Below are 17,417 nucleotides of genomic sequence, written 5' to 3' on the forward strand. Positions count from 1 at the left end.
ATCTGGTTAATAAATATAAGGTAGAACTTATCAATCACTAGTAATGTAGATGAGTAATATATAATGAGGCTTGGTGGTCATCTAAATACTAGGAGGATCATGAGAGTTTTATGGGCTCCTCTGTATAATTTCTTACCATTCAATTTTTTTCTACACTAAGAATGCATTAATTTCTTTTTTTATACAAATAAAATATAAAACTTAGAGAAGAAAATTGATACCTGGAGATAACAGGTGACTTGCTGCCATTCATTGTATTTGTTCTTTCCCAAGGTTTTCTTGTCGGTTCTTTAAAAATAAAAAACAAAAGCTATTAAACATATGCTTCCAGAGTTATTATAAAACAAATAACAAAATACTAAATCTCATTATACCTGTTTACATAGTAGTAATATATTTAAATTCTAAACTTTAATTGAAATCTGTAAGGACTCTAATTTGCACAATGCCAGACCTTAAAATGAGAAGAAATTATAAGCTAGTACAGTAAGTTTCCAAGGAAAAACTTACATTGTTAAGTCTAAAATATTATGATTCTATAACCTGGATAGTAAGGAGTTTCTCTAATAAAGAAAGGATAGTAAGAATAAAGTAGGATAATTTTTAAAATTAGGATAGTTCAATTAATTAAAATGGAATAGTATTACCGACACTGTTTTAAATTATTTTTAGTGCCAATGATAAAAACAATAAGTATAACTTATAATATGTTCATGTATTTCAACATTTAATCTAAATCCAAATAGTGCCTCTTGGGGAAAAAAATAGGAACAACTCAAAATAAATATCGGAATCCTGAAATTCTATTGTACTTCCTTGATTCTTAAACAATTAATTCTTGGGCCTTAGCCGATTATTCCAGTGAAATATAAACAAGCTCGCTCTAAGCTCTTATTACAAAAGACACTATGTAGTCAGTGACTCACTGCTTGGCTGTCTATTGTGCTTGAATTGTTTTTCTAATATGGGCTGACTCACTGATGCTGTCACTGGCCTCGCTACATGACTGGGTAAAATCAGAAGTGGAATCTTCTCATGGAGGAAGAATTTGGGCCACATGAGAATGAAGTCTATTCATGAGTTGTGATCTCACTGTATAGTTTTAACTAAAACTGCTCTGAGTTCCAATGCAGCTCCTCAACCGGCTTCTGCACATTCTCAGGTAGCTAACGGTCTCTCTTTAAAGTACACTTAACGCAAAAATAAACTCACACTCTTCCATGAAGCCCTGCTTTTGGTTCTGGATTTCTTGTTGCATGCAGGCATTAGGTGTGAAACCTTAAAGTCATTATTGATCCTGCTTTACTCCTTATCAACCAAATTCCTTCATTTTTATATTCTTTCTTTTGTATTCTAACAGCTAACACAGTCTCTCAATGACCGCCACAGTGGTGGCAAGTTCCACACTTGACCAGGAAGATCAAATAATCGGATGGGGTTTGGGACAGGCGGAATCAGAAACATATCCAACTGACACCAGCCCCAGCAGGTGAAAAGAGGGAAGTCCTGAATGAAACTGAGGGACACCTGGACAGGGAGAGGAACGGTCATCGGACCCTGTCACTAAGGAGGAGGCAGGTGGAAGGATGACGGAGTAATTCCAAAGTGGCTAAGATGTAGCAAGGGCTACCTTTTAACAGCTGGCTGAGGTCCTTTCTCAATCAGCCAAACCAGAACCATCTTTTAGTCTTAAAAGGGCTCATCTGGTTCAGCTGGCCCTGCGGAAGCTGAGAAGCAAGGGCCTCTTCTCTCTAAGGAGCTCGGGTGTGTTTCAGGAGGGGCAAGGCTGGGTTCCCTTCAGAGGATCTTTACTGGCATGCATATAGAGCTTCCTAATTGGTCTGCCTATCTCAATCCTCCCTGGTTTCAATGGGAAAACCACAAGTGCCATTTTAATGTGCCTCAAATAGTTTCAGTGGATTAAATGTCCACTGAACTCAGTACTTGCAGGATAAAGTCTAAACTCTTGATAATTTTATAAAAGGCTCTCAACATTTTTGTTTCTAACTCATATTTTCAACCTTTTCCCTACAATACTCCTCAAAAAGATTCCCTGTTCTAGTCTATTTCCTATTTCCTAATCTCTCTTTGCTCATCTCCAACTCCATACCTTGCTCATGCTATACTTACATCCTGAAATATCACACCTTCCCTCACTTTCAGCCAAACTAAATACTCTTCAAGGAATAATAAGTCACTTTTCTCTACAAAGATGACTCAGGTGACTCAAATACGTCATTCCCTCCCTCTTTGACACATTACTTAGTATCCAACAAGTGGTTGTAAAAGGTTAACTTCACACCTGAGTGTCTCATATTCCCAGCTGGACCATGAGTTTTTTTGGGCTTAGGACCTGTACCTTTCACTTCAGGTGCCTGACACAATGTCAGTTTAAAAACGGAATGAAACAAGTGACAAAAGAGGCCCTGCCCTTTTTGATTTTATATATATGACACACACACAAAACCTGTGCCTTAGTTTTTCATATTTTATATAAGGGGTTATACATTAGATAAGGAATTTTTAACTTGGAGTCCATGGATAACCTTCAAGAAATTCATGAACATTCTGAAATTATGAACAAATCTGAATAAAAATACAATTTTCCTCCCTGGAAAGAGGATCTGTAGCTCTCATCATATTCTAAAGGTTCTGTGACCCTAAAGTATGGTTCGGGTTTACAACATCTATGCAGTACTAATGAGAGTATACACAATTAATTTTGGCTTACAGAAAGAAGGATAAAGCTAAAATAAGTGGGTCACAAACCAGTGAATTTTTAATGAAAATAACATAAACTGAGTCCTATTCAGAGAGAAAACAAAGCCATGATGTTAATTATGGTACAGCAATCAGGCTACTGAAGAGTCACTATTTAATAATAAGAATGAGGAATGGGGGGGTGGTGAAAAGATGGATTACAATCACAAAAACAAAAACTTCAGAAGTACTTAAAAAAAAAAAAAGGAATTCTACGTGGCGCACTGTGGCTCACGCCTGTAATCCTAGAACTTGGGAGACTGAGACAGGTGGATCATTTGAGCTCAGGAGTTTGAGACCAGTCTGGGCAACATGGTGAAACCCTGTCTCTACCAAAAATGCAAACAATTAGCCAGGAGTGGTGCCATGTGCCTGTGGCCCCAGCTACTTAGGGGGTTGGGGGGCTAAGGTGGGAGGATCACTTGAGCCCAGGAGGTGGAGGTTGCGGTGAGCCAAGATCGCACCATTGCACTCCAGCCTGGGCAACAGAGTGAGACCCCATCTCAAAAAAATTTTAAAAATGAAAATTAAAAAGGGAATTGTAGATGCAGCTGGTTGTCTTTAAATCAAAACTGTAGGAATATAAGCATTTCTCTATAATGGTTTCCTATGGACCACTCTAGACATTAACTCATCAAGTTTATTTATGTCGTTTCATTCCAGAATAGATAAGGAGTTCAATAGATAGTCCAGCCCTTAGTCTTTAATCAAATATGAGGAAATAACATGTGAACATGTAATGAGTTCGCATTCTCATCTTGGATACAGTACCATCAAGTACCTCTAGTGAAATATACTTTGTTAATATTCTAGGTGATTTACTGGATGCTCAAGAATTCTCAATGTCAGAAATTTCACTGAATTCAAGAACACTTCCCCAGAATTTTAAGGAGACTTTTTAAGTTTACAAATCAGAAACTTTATTCCCTTAATTATCAATATCACCCAAATGAATGGCTAGGACATCCTTCTCAATTTGAGAATGTTCTGAAGCAGACTGCATACTAACTAACATGCTCACTTTATTTTTACCTCTAGAAAAACAATTATGAAAAATACTCTCGTCACCTAATGGTACATTAATATTTTCCTTGTTTTAGTAAGTAACCTCAAGAAAGTAACAGCAGCTTCCAGGAGGAAGAAAGTTAATGTTTTCGGGTGTGAACAAAGAACTCTGGCACTTTAGTGTCCAGTCACTTGGTCCAAACATGGGGAAAGGGGGAATTTTTAACTGGGGAGTATTAATATTTAGAGAAAGTTTATAAAGGTTAAAATATTTATCTTGAACTTACCAGGTGTACTTGTTGAAGAGGCCTTAGAAGTTACAGGCTCTGAATCTTCCTAAATATACAGATATATATTAATATCACATCTACCAGTCCCCTGTTGCTATATACATTTAGTTTTACACGTCCACTTCTAATATTCTTTCTGCCACTCCCACTTTCTCTTTCATCGGTCTTCTCTCCCTTTCATTTCAGCTTAGACTTTCTTCTCCTGTCTTCAACCACCTCCCCCTCCTTCGACCCTCCCCACAGCTCCTTTCCTCATGTGTTCTCCCTGAGAACTTTCACTAGCCAATGCTACAAAGCCAGACACAAGAGACAGATTTGAGGAACGGCATCTAAGGTGGCCAAATGGAGCAGGGGGAACATATTATTTGTTGCACACCAATATACAGCACAGACAAAGCAGAGTTTGCCCAGCTGAATCAGGGAGGAGGACATGAAGGTTACATTCTTAAGGGGCACAGCCAATAACCATCGAGCTCCTAAGGAAAACATATGAATTTAGGCGAATTACTTCCTTTTAAATTAATGCAAGGGAACTGAGATTCTAAGAGAGAAAGTAGTGAAATGTCGTTCACTCATTTAAGGAACAGTATTAAACTCCACATATTCAACTCATTTTACTAAGACTGCCATTAAAAATTTATAAATAACAGTCAAAACAAGCCACTTCACATGCATAGTTTAAAATTAGCAAATATAAGTTCAAACTAATTAAGCCCAAATTAAATAAATGCTGACACTATTTCCTGAATAAGCTGTGCTTGAATTCCATATTTTAAGGTATGGTAGACTATCTTTATTAACTTACACCTTTGTCCTCTTTTTGTTCTGTTTCTATTGTTGATCCCTTTTCAGCAATTCTTCTCCTACAAAGAAGGCAAATCCGATTTTTAAAAATATTATCTGATTCAATATAAAAACCACTTCTCTATGAGGAAAGAAGTGCATCTAGTTAGTTGTATTTGGAATAAAATTAAAATCCTCTCAATTCTGGGCATGTCCATTATAATGAAATTCCTTACCTCCTGGCCAGCAGGGCACTCATTTCTTCCATTAAACCACTACCCCCTAAAGGAAGGGGTCCATTTCCACGGCCTGTATCTGTTTTAGATGAGGCCGAGTTCACACCAATAGCATTCCCTCCACTTGGGAAAGAGGTATCCTCCATCTTAATGAGAATATACAGACATAATCAACTCCTATGTTAGACAACCATATTTTTATTAATATATTACATCTAAAACAGAAGGAAACATCAGCATTAATTTTAAAAAACCTAAGTATTATTTTTTAAGCTTTAAGAACCAAGATTCTTAGCATTGACTTTATATATCAACAAGAGTTTATCAAAACTACTTATCACCAAGAATGCAATAAAACAGTATCATGTATCTCTTCCTGTGCTGCCATGAAAAGGGCATGACTTTGCTTTGATAATATTCCTGCTAAAACAACCCCTGCATAACTTGAATCTAATCTTGAGGAAAAATCAGATTTCTCCTCTGATGAGGAAAATGAGAAAAGATGAGAAAAGCCAAACTGAAGGATAACAGGCAAAATAACTGCCCTACAGTCTTCAAAAATGCCAGTATTATGAAAGATAGAGGAACTGTCATAAAGTATATCAAAGGGACATTATAACTAAATGCAATAAATGATCTTGCACTAGGAAAAAAACTGTCACTAAAGATGTCATTGGACTATAGATGAAATTTGAATAATACATTTGTAGATTACAGTATTCTATCAATGTTAACTTTCCTGATTTTGATAATTATACTACTGGTTATGCAGGTAAGTGTCCTCGTTCTTATAAAATTCACACTGAGGTACTTAGGAAAATAGAAGCTTGTGTCTCTGAGTTACTCTCAAATCATTCAAACAAAAGTGCATGTATAGGCCGGGTGCGATGGCTCACACCTGTAATCCCGGCACTGTGGGAGGCTGAGGCGGGTGGATCACCTGAGGTCAGGATTTCAAGACCAGTCTGGTCAACATCGCGAAACCCTATCTCTACTAAAAATACAAAAATTAGCTGAGCATGGTGGTGGGTGCCTGTAATCCCAGCTACTCAGGAGGCTGAGGCAGAATCGCTTGAACCTGGGAGGTGGAGGTTGCAGTGAGCTGAGATCGCGCCATTGCACTCCAGTCTGGATAACAAGAGTGAAACTCCGTCTCAAAAGGAAAAAAAAAAAAAGTGCATGTGTAAAGAAGGAAACATATCCAAAGAAGCAATAAAAAGGCAAATACTGGTAAAATGTTAATGGGTGAATGTAGGTGATGAATTTATAGAAATTATTTATACTATTCTTACAACTTCACTATAAAAATTTAAATTATATCAATTTTTAATTTTTATTTATTTTTTGAGACGAAGTCTCACTCTGTCACCCAGGCTAGAGTGCAGTGGCACGATCTCGGCTCACTGCAACCTCCACCTCCCGGGTTGAAGCGATTCTTCTGCCTCAGCCTCCTGAGCAGCTGGGATTATAGGCATTATACACACCTGGCTAAGTTGTGTATTTTTAGTGAGATAGGGTTTTACCATGTTGGCCAGCCTGGTCTTGAACTCCTGACCTCAGATGATTGGCCCACCCCAGCCTCCCAAAGTGCAGGGATTATACAGGTATGAGCCATCGCGCCCAGGTAAATTATTTCAATTTTTTAAATCAATGAAGTTCATAACAGTTCATAAAATTAGAATACAATAAATTCAACATTTTAGGTATTTAGGAAGAATAAGACATATTAAAAAAAAAATTTTCAGAAAGGTATTTACCCGTGACACTTTCCTAAGTTTTGCTCCGGCAATTGCAGCTGCAAGTCCAGTTAAAGGGCGATTGTCTTCTGACATGGATGCCAAAAAGAATCCAGATGCAGGGAGGGGTGGGGCAGGAGGTGGCGGTGGAGGAGGGGGTACTTGATTAGGGAGAGGAGGGGGAGGAGGGGGCGGCGGAGGCCCAGTGGATGGGAGTGGAGGAGGGGGGGGGGGCCCGGGGGGAGGAGGGAGGGCTACTGAAGCCTGTGCAGGCCCTGGTGGAAGTGGTGGAGGAGGTGGAGGTGCAAGTGGTCCCAAGACAATGCCTGAGAGAGAGAAATGTTAAGTAAGACCATCAACAACAGAGCTGGGTGATATTATTTTATGTGGGAAGGTACACAGAATGCCATGCTCAATTAAACTGACTCATGTATTTACTTAATGAGTCCAACTTATCATAGTTGTAAAAGTCTAGGTCAGTTTTTGAAAGATACTGAAATGTAAGGTCCAAGTATATATAACTACTTACTTTAGGTTAGAGCTTTAGTAATAGAACTATGCAACAGATCATCTAATTAAGATTTTTTTTTATGAGGATTTGGTAAATAAGCAAAATAAATACTTCTAAATTTGGAAAAGAGGTAAGCATCCCCGAAAAAACAAACTAGTATATAGGATGGCAGTTAGTACTACTTGAAATAACAGACCCAAAATAATCCACATTAACCTTAAGTGTTGAGACAGTAAATTCAGTAACAATGAACACATGCATTTAGTTGTTTACAGTCAAAGTGGCTGTATTAAAAACATGAAGGAGGAGTAAATCCCAGCTTCAGCCATTTAATTCAATGGATAGCCAAGGCTGAGAATCACTGAAGTAAAGGAATTCACTAGTACAAAGTAAAACCTCAAAATAACGCTCGGAAATAAGTAAATACCATAGGATTTGAAGTAGAGTTGTTTTATCCCACAAAATGGGGGGCAAGAAGAGAAATGTTCAAATGTTATAAAATCATAAAGGGAGTGAACAAGAATTTATTTAATAACAGAATCCTGAAATAGTAGGTGCTCCTTTAGTTAAGGTTTAAGAGGGGTGTTTTCAGAACGAATAAAATGCTATTTTGCACACTGGGTGGTAATTGCTAACTTTTTCAGCTTGAGCAGTTACACAAGTGGAAAACATAAATTGTTAAAAGAAGCATCTAGAAATAGTCTGTCCCTTCTGTAGGGGTTGTTAAGAGTTCTGAAGCTACAGCAGGTCACTTTGTCAGGCTGGCTGTGCCCATTTTGTACAGTATAACTGTCACGGTGAAACCAAACTGAACATCTTAGAATTCTGACTAACCTTTTAAGCAAATTTGGTAAGTCAACAACAAAAAATATATATATATACAGCAATAACAAGCCTTGCAATGCTTCTTTAAGTACAAATTTGTTTTCAGTTTTCTTTCTGTAGTCCTCCTTAAATCGTATTTTATAAACGAGGGTTGCCAAGCATCTTCTTATTTACTTACAGAACCACGTCCTTTTCTACTTACAAATAATCCACTTAGAGATTACATCCTCCCTTCCCTGTTACCATAACAATAAGGTGGGGGGTGGGGAGAATAACTACAGAGGATGCTATTCTCTCTCGATTACCCCTTCAAGCCACTACTTATTGTAATTTTGGACCTTGGAACCCTTTAGGGCATATACGAAGCCTGCCATCCTCTCTACTCCTCCTGCAAAGTCATAATGCTCCAAGGGTTAGGGTGACACCTACCCTGAAAGTCCAACATGGGGCATCTAATATAGGAAAGGCAAGAAGGAAACAGGGCCCAAGACCAGAACTGCTCCAAAGGAAACTCTGGGATGACGTATCTAATGACTACAGTTGGGCACTAAATATATCTAAGTCTCCCAGAAAATGAGGGAAAACAATTTAGATCATGTATTTATTGTGTGGTAGATCAATGTGTCAAGCAAAGTTTTCCCAGTGAAAGAAATGTATTGGCTGGGTGAGGTGGCTCACACCTGTAATCCCAGCAATTCTGGGAGGCCGAAGGGGGCAGATCACATGAGGTCAGGAGTTCAAGACCAGCCTGGCCAACATGACAAAACCCCGTTTCTACTAAAAATACAAAAATTAGCCAGGCGTGGTGGTATGTGCCTGTAACTCCAGCTACTCAGCTGGCTGAGGCAGAAGAATCGCTGGAACCCGGGAGGCAGAGGTTGCAGTGAGCTGAGATCCTGCCACTCTACTCCAGCCTGGGCAACACAGCAAGACTCTGTCTCAAAAAAACAAAGAAAAGAAAAAAAAAAAGAAAAAAAGAAAGAAATGTATTATGAGGGGCTCTTAAATACTAGAAAACATCTTTAACTGTGATACTATAAAAGATACCAAACCTAGTTCAATATGGAAATTCCTCCAAATGCAATTAATCCAACAGGAAAAACATTTTTCCACTTTAATTTTTTTAATTAAAAAAAATGGCATTATGGCATATAAATGTTCAACGATCAAAACCATCCTACCCATCCATTCAGGCAATTAAAGTCGCTGCTATATAACATTTTCAAGTGATTAGCTGTTAGTAGCAATAATGAAAGCCTTACCCTGTTGGGCTGGAGTCTCGGCCGGCTGAGAGGCTGCCTGCAAGCCTGGCTCAGAAGCAGAAGAGTCTCCCAGCACAGAGTTTAGAGGAGTCTCAACAGAGGCAGGGGCAGCTGCAGAGGGAGAAGGGAGAACACTAGGCTTGGATGAGGGAGTTGAGGCAATAGGGGTGCTTGGAGGAGGAGAAGCTTGAGATCCACAGTGTGAGAGTGATGCGAGGGAAGGCAGTGGAGGCGGCGGCGGAGGAGCTGCTGGCCCTGAGGTAGGCGGTGGAGACACTGGATATGTTACAGAGTCAACCAGCCCATTGGGTGCTGTTGGTGATGGAGGCATTTGGGGCACAGGAGAAGAAACACAAACAGGGAGGACAGGCCTCGGACCAGTAGCTTTGCCTGGGGGGCTGCTAATCATTATTGGAGGAGATGGAGGGAGGGGCGAAAAATTGGAAGTAGACCAGGCACAGGGCTTCGTAGCTGGAGGCTGAGAAGAGGGTGTGTTCACAGGAGAAGAAGGTCGAGAGTTTTTGTTCAGAGGACGAGGAACTGTAGCGTAATGGGGAAGAACAGGGTGGAAGGCTGAACCTAAAGATGTTGCAAAACGTGTCGCTGAGTGTCGCAGTGGTGGTGTAGGGGGTGTGGAAGTAGGTGGCAAAGCAGTCACTACAGCATAATCAGGAGTGGCATCTGACACTGGAGCTGAGATGACTTTAGCGTATGATGGAGGAGGTGCTGAAGGAGGCTGGCAACTGGAATACTCAGGAAGTGGAGCGTTATACAGGGAGCTGTCTGAAGATGGAGCTGGACAGAAGGTGGAAAGCAGCAGCAAAAGACAGGATAAAAAAGGAGAGAGAAAAAGGGAGCTAGTGAAGCCACAAAACCAGCATTCAGACACAATGTATAAATGTAGACTACAGTTAGTATCAGAGAATTAGGCACAAACGCAAATAACTATTTTCACCCAAGAATATTTTAACTTGTAAATACATTTTGAGATTCAGAAGGGGATGAAATAAGTTTCCTTTTTATCTAATAAGTGGATTAATAAATTTAATTGACTAATTTCTTTTACAAGAAAAGGCTAGTATTAGTCTTAATTTTTTTATTTAGTCCACAAGAAAAAGGACATTAAAATCACATGACTAGGACCATAAACAGAAGAATAAATTTAGTTGTTTTTTTAAAAACAACAAATAGCAAAACTAGTAAAGCTGGCAAAACATTTAATACGAAGGGTGAGAAACCTCCTATTCAATGCTAATTTGTGGAAAAGTTTTGTTTTGTTGGCCATAACTCCAGAAAATAGATAGCTAAAAATACATAAATTAACTTAAACAATAAACCAACCAACCAACCACTATTTAATCAAACCACATTGAGACTTTTTATACAGGCCATAAGGAATATTCTTAAATCCTATAATGAATGCTAATTTTAATAAACGTTAAAATATCTCAAACTTTCAGCCATATATTAACCCTTATGTCTTTCAGTAAATTCCATCAGATTCCGTAATTTTCACTAATTTTTCATAATACTAGAAAGCATATTTAAATAACTAGTCTTAGAGAATATTTCTCTAAAATAATTCTTCCTCCAAAATCTTTAGAATGCAATCAAGCAAATTTCTTGCTGAATGGTACTACAGTACTATAGTATTTGAGACAATTTAAGTGATCTCATGAGGGAAATATATTTGAAGTTCATCCAGTAAAAAAATTTCCCATAAAAACACACTTACACTTTATAGCCATTTTATAGGGAGTTAGAAGAATTAGAATGGCAGAATAAAAATTTCCAAGAGCTTTCTTTAAGTCTCCAAGCAATAAAAGCAATATAGAGAGAAATAAAAAGAAAATGTTAAAGTAGTAATTGCTGCATATTTTTCATAATTTCAAATTGTATGGCTTAATCCCAAACATCTCAAATGTGAAATATTTTAACACATGACTGCACAAGAGACATCATCCAAGCTCCGATACAAGAACACAGAAGAGTTTGTAAACTTCTTACCAGCACTTGATATTCTGCGCTCTCTCTCCCATTCCAGCTGTTCCCTTTCTAACTGCTCTTGTCGCTCTCTTTCTTGCCTCTCCCGTTCCAGTCTCTCCAGCCTCTCTCGTTCTTGTCTTTCTTGCCTCTCCCGGTCCAGGCGTTCCTGCCGCTCCAGGCGTTCCTGCCGTTCCCGTTCTTGTCTCTCTCTCTCCAGCTGTTCTTGTTCCAGTCGCTCCCTCTCCAGCCTTTCCCTTTCTAACCTCTCTCTCTCCAACCTTTCTCTTTCCATTCTTTCTCGCTCCAGCCTTTCCCGCTCCAACTCCTTTTGCCGTTGCTGTTCTTGTAGTTGTCTGAAAAAAAAAAAAAAGTAAAAACATGCATCTATGGCTACTCATCATGAAAAAGCGATTCTTTTCACCTATGTAAACTGTTTCTGAGTCAAATAAAAGCAATGTAGAGCATGCAAACATCTCTCCTCCCACATGAAGGCTACCTTGGATAGAGATTGTTTCATACAAATAAAAATCATTTCTCCTATTAGCATCATATTGGCTGAATGCTTCAGCACATTACACTAACATTTCATTTTATTCTGTACTTTTCATGAGTACTCTTGCAAGTAAATGAATTTTCCAAATAACATACCACTTTAATAACCAAGTCATTATTTTAATCATTTAGTGAAAAAATTTGTAAAATTTAATATCCTTAACATCAAATTTAATGGTACAAATAATAATAATTTCAGAAAATACAATGACTGGCCACAGCAATAGCTCAATAAATATTTACTGAATGGGCCGGGTGTGGAGACTCACACCTGTAATCCCAGCACTTTGGGAGGCTGAGGCGGGTGTCTCACTTGAGGTCAGGAGTTTGAGCCCGGCCTGGCCAACACGGTGAAACCCCATCTCTACCAAAAATATAAAAAATTAGCCGGGCGTGGTGGCGTGCGCCTATATTCCCAGCTACTTGGGAGGCTGAGGCAGGATAATCGCTTGAACCTGGGAGGCAGAGGCTACAGTGAGCCGAGATCGTGCCACTGCACTCCAGCCTCGGTGTCAGAGCAAGATTCCATCTCAAAAAAATAATAATAATAATAAAATAAAATAAAAAAGTTTACTGAATGAAAAAGAGTCAAGAAAGAAGAAATAAACTTTAAATGACTGAAATCTCATATCCAGAGGCAACTATCATCAACATATGTATATAAAGACACACACATCTATATATACACATATACATACACATACACACACACACCCCTATATACCTCTAGACTTTCCCTCGTGTAAAAATACACACATAAACTTTAAAAACAAAATAAAATGTAACCATTTCCCGCTACTGTGAAATCTGCTTTCCTTTCTCTCAATATATTGTGAAAGTTGGTCTGGGTGAAGTGGCTCAGGCCTGTAATCCTAGCACTTTGGGAGGCTGAGTGGGAGGACTGTTTGAACTCAAGAGTTCAAGATGGGCCTGGGCAACGAAGCAAGACCCATCTCTACAAAAAATTTTAAAATCAGCCAGGCATGGTGCCATGCACCTGTATTCCCAGCTACTTGGGAGGCTGAGGGAGAAGGATCACTTGGGCCTAGGAGTCTGAGGCTACAGTAAGATAAGATTACATCACCACACATCAGCCCAGGCAACAGAATGACACCTTGTCTCCAAAAAACAATGAAAGAAAACAAAGGAGGAAGGGGGGAAGGAAGAAAAAGAAGGGAAGGAAGGGAGGGAGAGAGGGAGGAAGGGAGGGAGGGAGAAGTTAGTAAAATTGAGGATATCTAGGATGAGAACCTGCCTGTGTGTACAACTCTGGCTGGATACACACACACACACACACACACACACACACACACACACACACACAGAGAGAGAGAGAGAGAGACAGAATGTTATCCTAAGGCACTTAGTTCAGCATCTTTATTTTCCATGAGTACATAATAATATTCGATTGTTTAGCTGTCCACAGTCTAAGCAGTCTCCTACAGTAGGATATTAAGTTATCCTAACACTATTGGCAATACTGCAATAACACTGTGTTCATCTTTGAATCTTTTTCTGTTTCTATAGGATCAATAAGGACATACATTTTGCTAGGTGAAAAGGTATGAATTTAAGATTTTTGACACATGGTTCCAAATTGTTTTCAGGAAAAATTGTGTCAATTAACCTTCCCTAAAAAAAAAAAAAAGTTATCTTTGCCGGGCACGGTGGCTCATGCCTGTAACCCCAGCACTTTGGGAGGCCGAGGTCAGGAGTTTGAGACTAGCTTGGCCAACACGGTAGAACCCTGTCTCTACTAAAATTACAAAAATTAGCTGGGCGTGGTGGTGTGTGCCTGTAATCCCAGCTACTTGGGAGGCTGAGGCAGGAGGATCACTTGAACCCGGGGAATGGAGGTGGCTGTGAGCTGAGATTGTGCCCCTGTACCCCAGCCTGGGTGACAGAGTAAGACCCTGTCTCCAAAAAAAAAAAAAAAAAGGTATCTTTATCTTACACATATATATTTCATAGCACTGTGGGGAAGATTAAATGAAGTAATACCTAAAAGCTCTTTAAGAAGTACCTGAAACATAAGAACACTCAATGTGGGCTATAACAATAATTTTTTTGGTTTTTTTGTTTTTGTTTTTTTTTTGTTTTTTCCCCAAGACAGAGTCTTGCTCTGTCGCCTAGGCTGGAGTGCAGCCATACAATCTTGGCTCACTGCAAGCTCCACCTCCCAGGTTCACACCATTCGCCTGCCTAAGCCTCCCGGGTAGCTGGGACTACAGGCGCACGCCACCACGCCCAGCTGATTTTTTGTATTTTTAGTAGAGACGGGGTTTCACAGTGTTAGCCAGGATGGTCTCCATCTCCTAATCTCGTGATGCACCCGCCTCAGCCTCCCAAAGTGCTGGGATTACAGGTGTGAGCCACTGCGCCCGGCCTAACAATAGTTATTATTTGAAAATTTTGAATTGGGACTTTCTGGACTGGCTAATAAACTGGGTGGGTCTAGTTAGAGACAAAGCTCAATGACAGCACATGCATGCTATCCTTTGTTCCTTCCAGCGGTACCAACACACCAGTAAGATCTTTCCAAAAAGCTCTCTCCTTCATGTTTCCTAAGCTGGCTATACAACAAAAGAAAAGGCCCATTTGACAAATATATCAACCCCACTGCTCTCACAAAACACACACCCTCTCCTGGACATACCATCACACTTAACAATGACTGCAAGAGAAAAACACAAGAAACTGACTTTATTTATGAGTAGTTATTTATGAGCAGTTGTTTGAGATACTGACTACTAATAAAATCAGATTTTCAGGATCTAGTACTGACTTCATTATGCTATTTGATAAATCACTAGCTGCCAAAGTTTTTGAGGGATAACAATATCCCTGCAGGGATGAGGGGAAGAAATTAGATGTATTCAAAAGAATGTTTTTAATAATAAACAAAGAAAAGTCAGGGTTGGTTGTTGTTGTTGTTTTTCCAGTAACCTGCAGTTAATAAACTCAGCTGGAGCCTGTATTAAATTTCAGATATTCAACATATATCAAAAAATATGGGCCATTTAAAATATAATATTGAAAGCAATCTGTTGTGCCCAAAGGGCAAAAGATACGCCCATATTATTCTAATTAGAACAAATTTAAATACAGAAGCTAAAGAAAAATATTTAAGAGCACAGTAGCTGTCCCAAGAAATCTATGATGAAAAGATCTAAGTTTTTAGATCTTTGAGCATTTCTGTTACTTCTTCTATTTTATCAAAACAACATAAATACATACTTTTTAAAGCTTATAACAAACATCAGTAGTTCACTGCCCCAACCCTCCCACCCATTTCCTACTCTTGTAGCTGTTTCTTACATTTTAGCTTTCGCTATCTACTTTCTAACAGGAAGATGCCTTCTACAACTCCCTCACTATACTCATGCTTCTCCCAATACGGAAAAATCAATATTCAGGGCTTACATTATTCACATGATAATGTAAATGCTGCTCACAGCTGAACCAAATAGTATTCTATGACTACATTTCAATTCTCATTCAAGTTCTTAGTAGTTGGGGTTTTTTTTTAACCACCAAGTTAATGGCTGTTTCTCTAAGCAACACAATGCTTTTAACACACAAAAAGTAAGCTTAAGTCACAAGCAGAAGGCCAGGCATGGGTGAGGTGAATCTGAAAGAATTATTGGTAACAGCATTTACAGCTAGGGTGTATTGACTTAAGAAGTTTGTTCCACATGTCATCATATTCCAGGGTTTTCAGACTATAAAAGATAAGGAGTGTCTACTGGTACAGGAAAAGGGCACAATGCTGGGGAGTATTTCTAAGTTCACAGACAGATGATTCAAGCACGCAATTCATATAGCTGCAGGAGATTCTTACTATTTTCTTGTTCTGAAGGTAAGAAAAGAAAGTGTTGAACACTTTAAGCTAATTTTTAGCCTGCTTGCTGAAAAGATGCCCATCTCAACGGATTTCCCAAAATAGTGATTCAAGCAGAAAATCTCTGGCTTCCAAATCTTGTGTGGCATGAATAATTCCCACCTAAATTGGATGGTTTATAAATTTGACTCTCATGTTTTGACCTCTAAAGCAAGACATTTGTGTAGCTTTCTAGGAGGAGTTTCCAAATTTATAAACTTTGCTTTTCCTCAGAATTATCGCTGCCAATTCACATACTGGAAATGCACATGGCTCCTCTTCCTAGAGTTCTCTCTCCAACTGTTTTCTTCAGTCATTAATAGAATCGTCTGAGGACTTTTTTCAAAGAAAGAGTGCCTTAATTCTGAACCATGAAAAATCCTGACAGACTACTTTAATTTTTCTTTTAAGCTAGGCGTATATATTCTACAATAATTTGAAAGTTTCTGAGAATATAAATTTTTTTCAGAAATAATTATAGTGTGAATGATCAATATTATTTTTTAAGCATTTAAAAAATATCAGACACAGTTCCTCCACCACCCAAATACCTATTTCTCTCCAAAACAGCTATCCCCACATGTAAATAGATGCACAAAGCACCAGCCCACATTGAGATTAACAGCTTTTTAAATATATATTCATTAGTTTATGTTGACTCAAAGACATTTCTTGAAGCAAGTAAAATGTAAATAACATCAGTTCAAAATACATCTCACCCAGCTTTACCTATAATGAATAGTGTTATTAGGTAAGTAAGAATGATTTCAACTTTAACAAAATGAAATAGGAACAGTCTAGGAAAAATGTTCTGAGTTGGTAATATTTAGTAACACTGTTATTATTGCCATTTCTCAGAAAATACAACTACGCAGATACAGTTTGATTGTATAACATGAGCATTTCACTTCACTATCAGTAAACAAATAAAACATGGATAAAATGTAATCAGACAGCTAAGTTTTAATATTACAAAGCCGCTGAGGCAAGAGTTGATACTCACAAGAGAAGGCGGTCAACTTTTGGTCCATCCTGCCTCTGAAGGCCAATAGGAGGGCTATACACTCTCATTGTTCCAACTGCTCAGTTCTGTGCCGCAATTTTTATTCCCCTCTTATAACTTTCAGATAGTACTGGTGATTCGCGAACTATTTATAGATATTAACTATATTAAGGTTCTATGTGGAGACTAACATAGGACTGACTCATGTTTCTTAGAATGTTTTCTCATCATGGCCAAGCCAAATATTAATTATGAGTAGGAACCAAAAACTATTTAATAAATGATATAATAATAAAGGGTATTAGACTAATAAGAATGAACGCTTAGACATTTGCTCTATTGACTCTACATTTATTAAAAATAAAAAATTAAACATAACAGTAGTAATAACTAACTTAAAAAGCCAAATTATATTATAAGACTTATAACAGTACAGTAATCCTCTTACTAATGCTCACCACTTCTGATTTTGCTCCCCAGAAGCAATTATTTTCAATACTCTGGTACTTATCACATGTTTCTAAATACAGTAATTCATTTAGAACTATTACTTCTAGACTTTTCATATTTAGATGTTATCTACTTACT

The 17,417-nt window shown here is 38.4% G+C and overlaps 1 protein-coding gene across 7 annotated transcripts in view; it reads right to left on the reverse strand.

Annotated features, from left to right (window-relative positions):
- The window catches only part of ENAH (ENAH actin regulator), a 159,410-nt gene that overhangs the window by 13,186 nt on the left and 128,807 nt on the right, over positions 1-17,417 (reverse strand). For 4 of the 7 annotated variants that reach the window (XM_032136330.2, XM_058430914.1, XM_058430915.1 and 1 more), the window contains 7 exons: positions 11,416-11,747; positions 9,409-10,203; positions 6,832-7,136; positions 5,075-5,220; positions 4,861-4,918; positions 4,053-4,101; positions 222-288 (listed from right to left, as the gene is read on the reverse strand). In XM_032136330.2, coding sequence (XP_031992221.1) covers positions 222-288; positions 4,053-4,101; positions 4,861-4,918; positions 5,075-5,220; positions 6,832-7,136; positions 9,409-10,203; positions 11,416-11,747 — 1,752 coding nt within the window. The remainder of the gene's footprint in view (positions 1-221; positions 289-4,052; positions 4,102-4,860; positions 4,919-5,074; positions 5,221-6,831; positions 7,137-9,408; positions 10,204-11,415; positions 11,748-17,417) is intronic. The other 3 variants (XM_058430917.1, XM_058430918.1, XM_058430916.1) reach the window with 2 other exon arrangements.

Source organism: Hylobates moloch, unplaced genomic scaffold, assembly GCF_009828535.3.
Source record: "Hylobates moloch isolate HMO894 unplaced genomic scaffold, HMol_V3 SCAFFOLD_18, whole genome shotgun sequence".
NCBI classification, from domain to species: Eukaryota; Metazoa; Chordata; class Mammalia; order Primates; family Hylobatidae; genus Hylobates; species Hylobates moloch.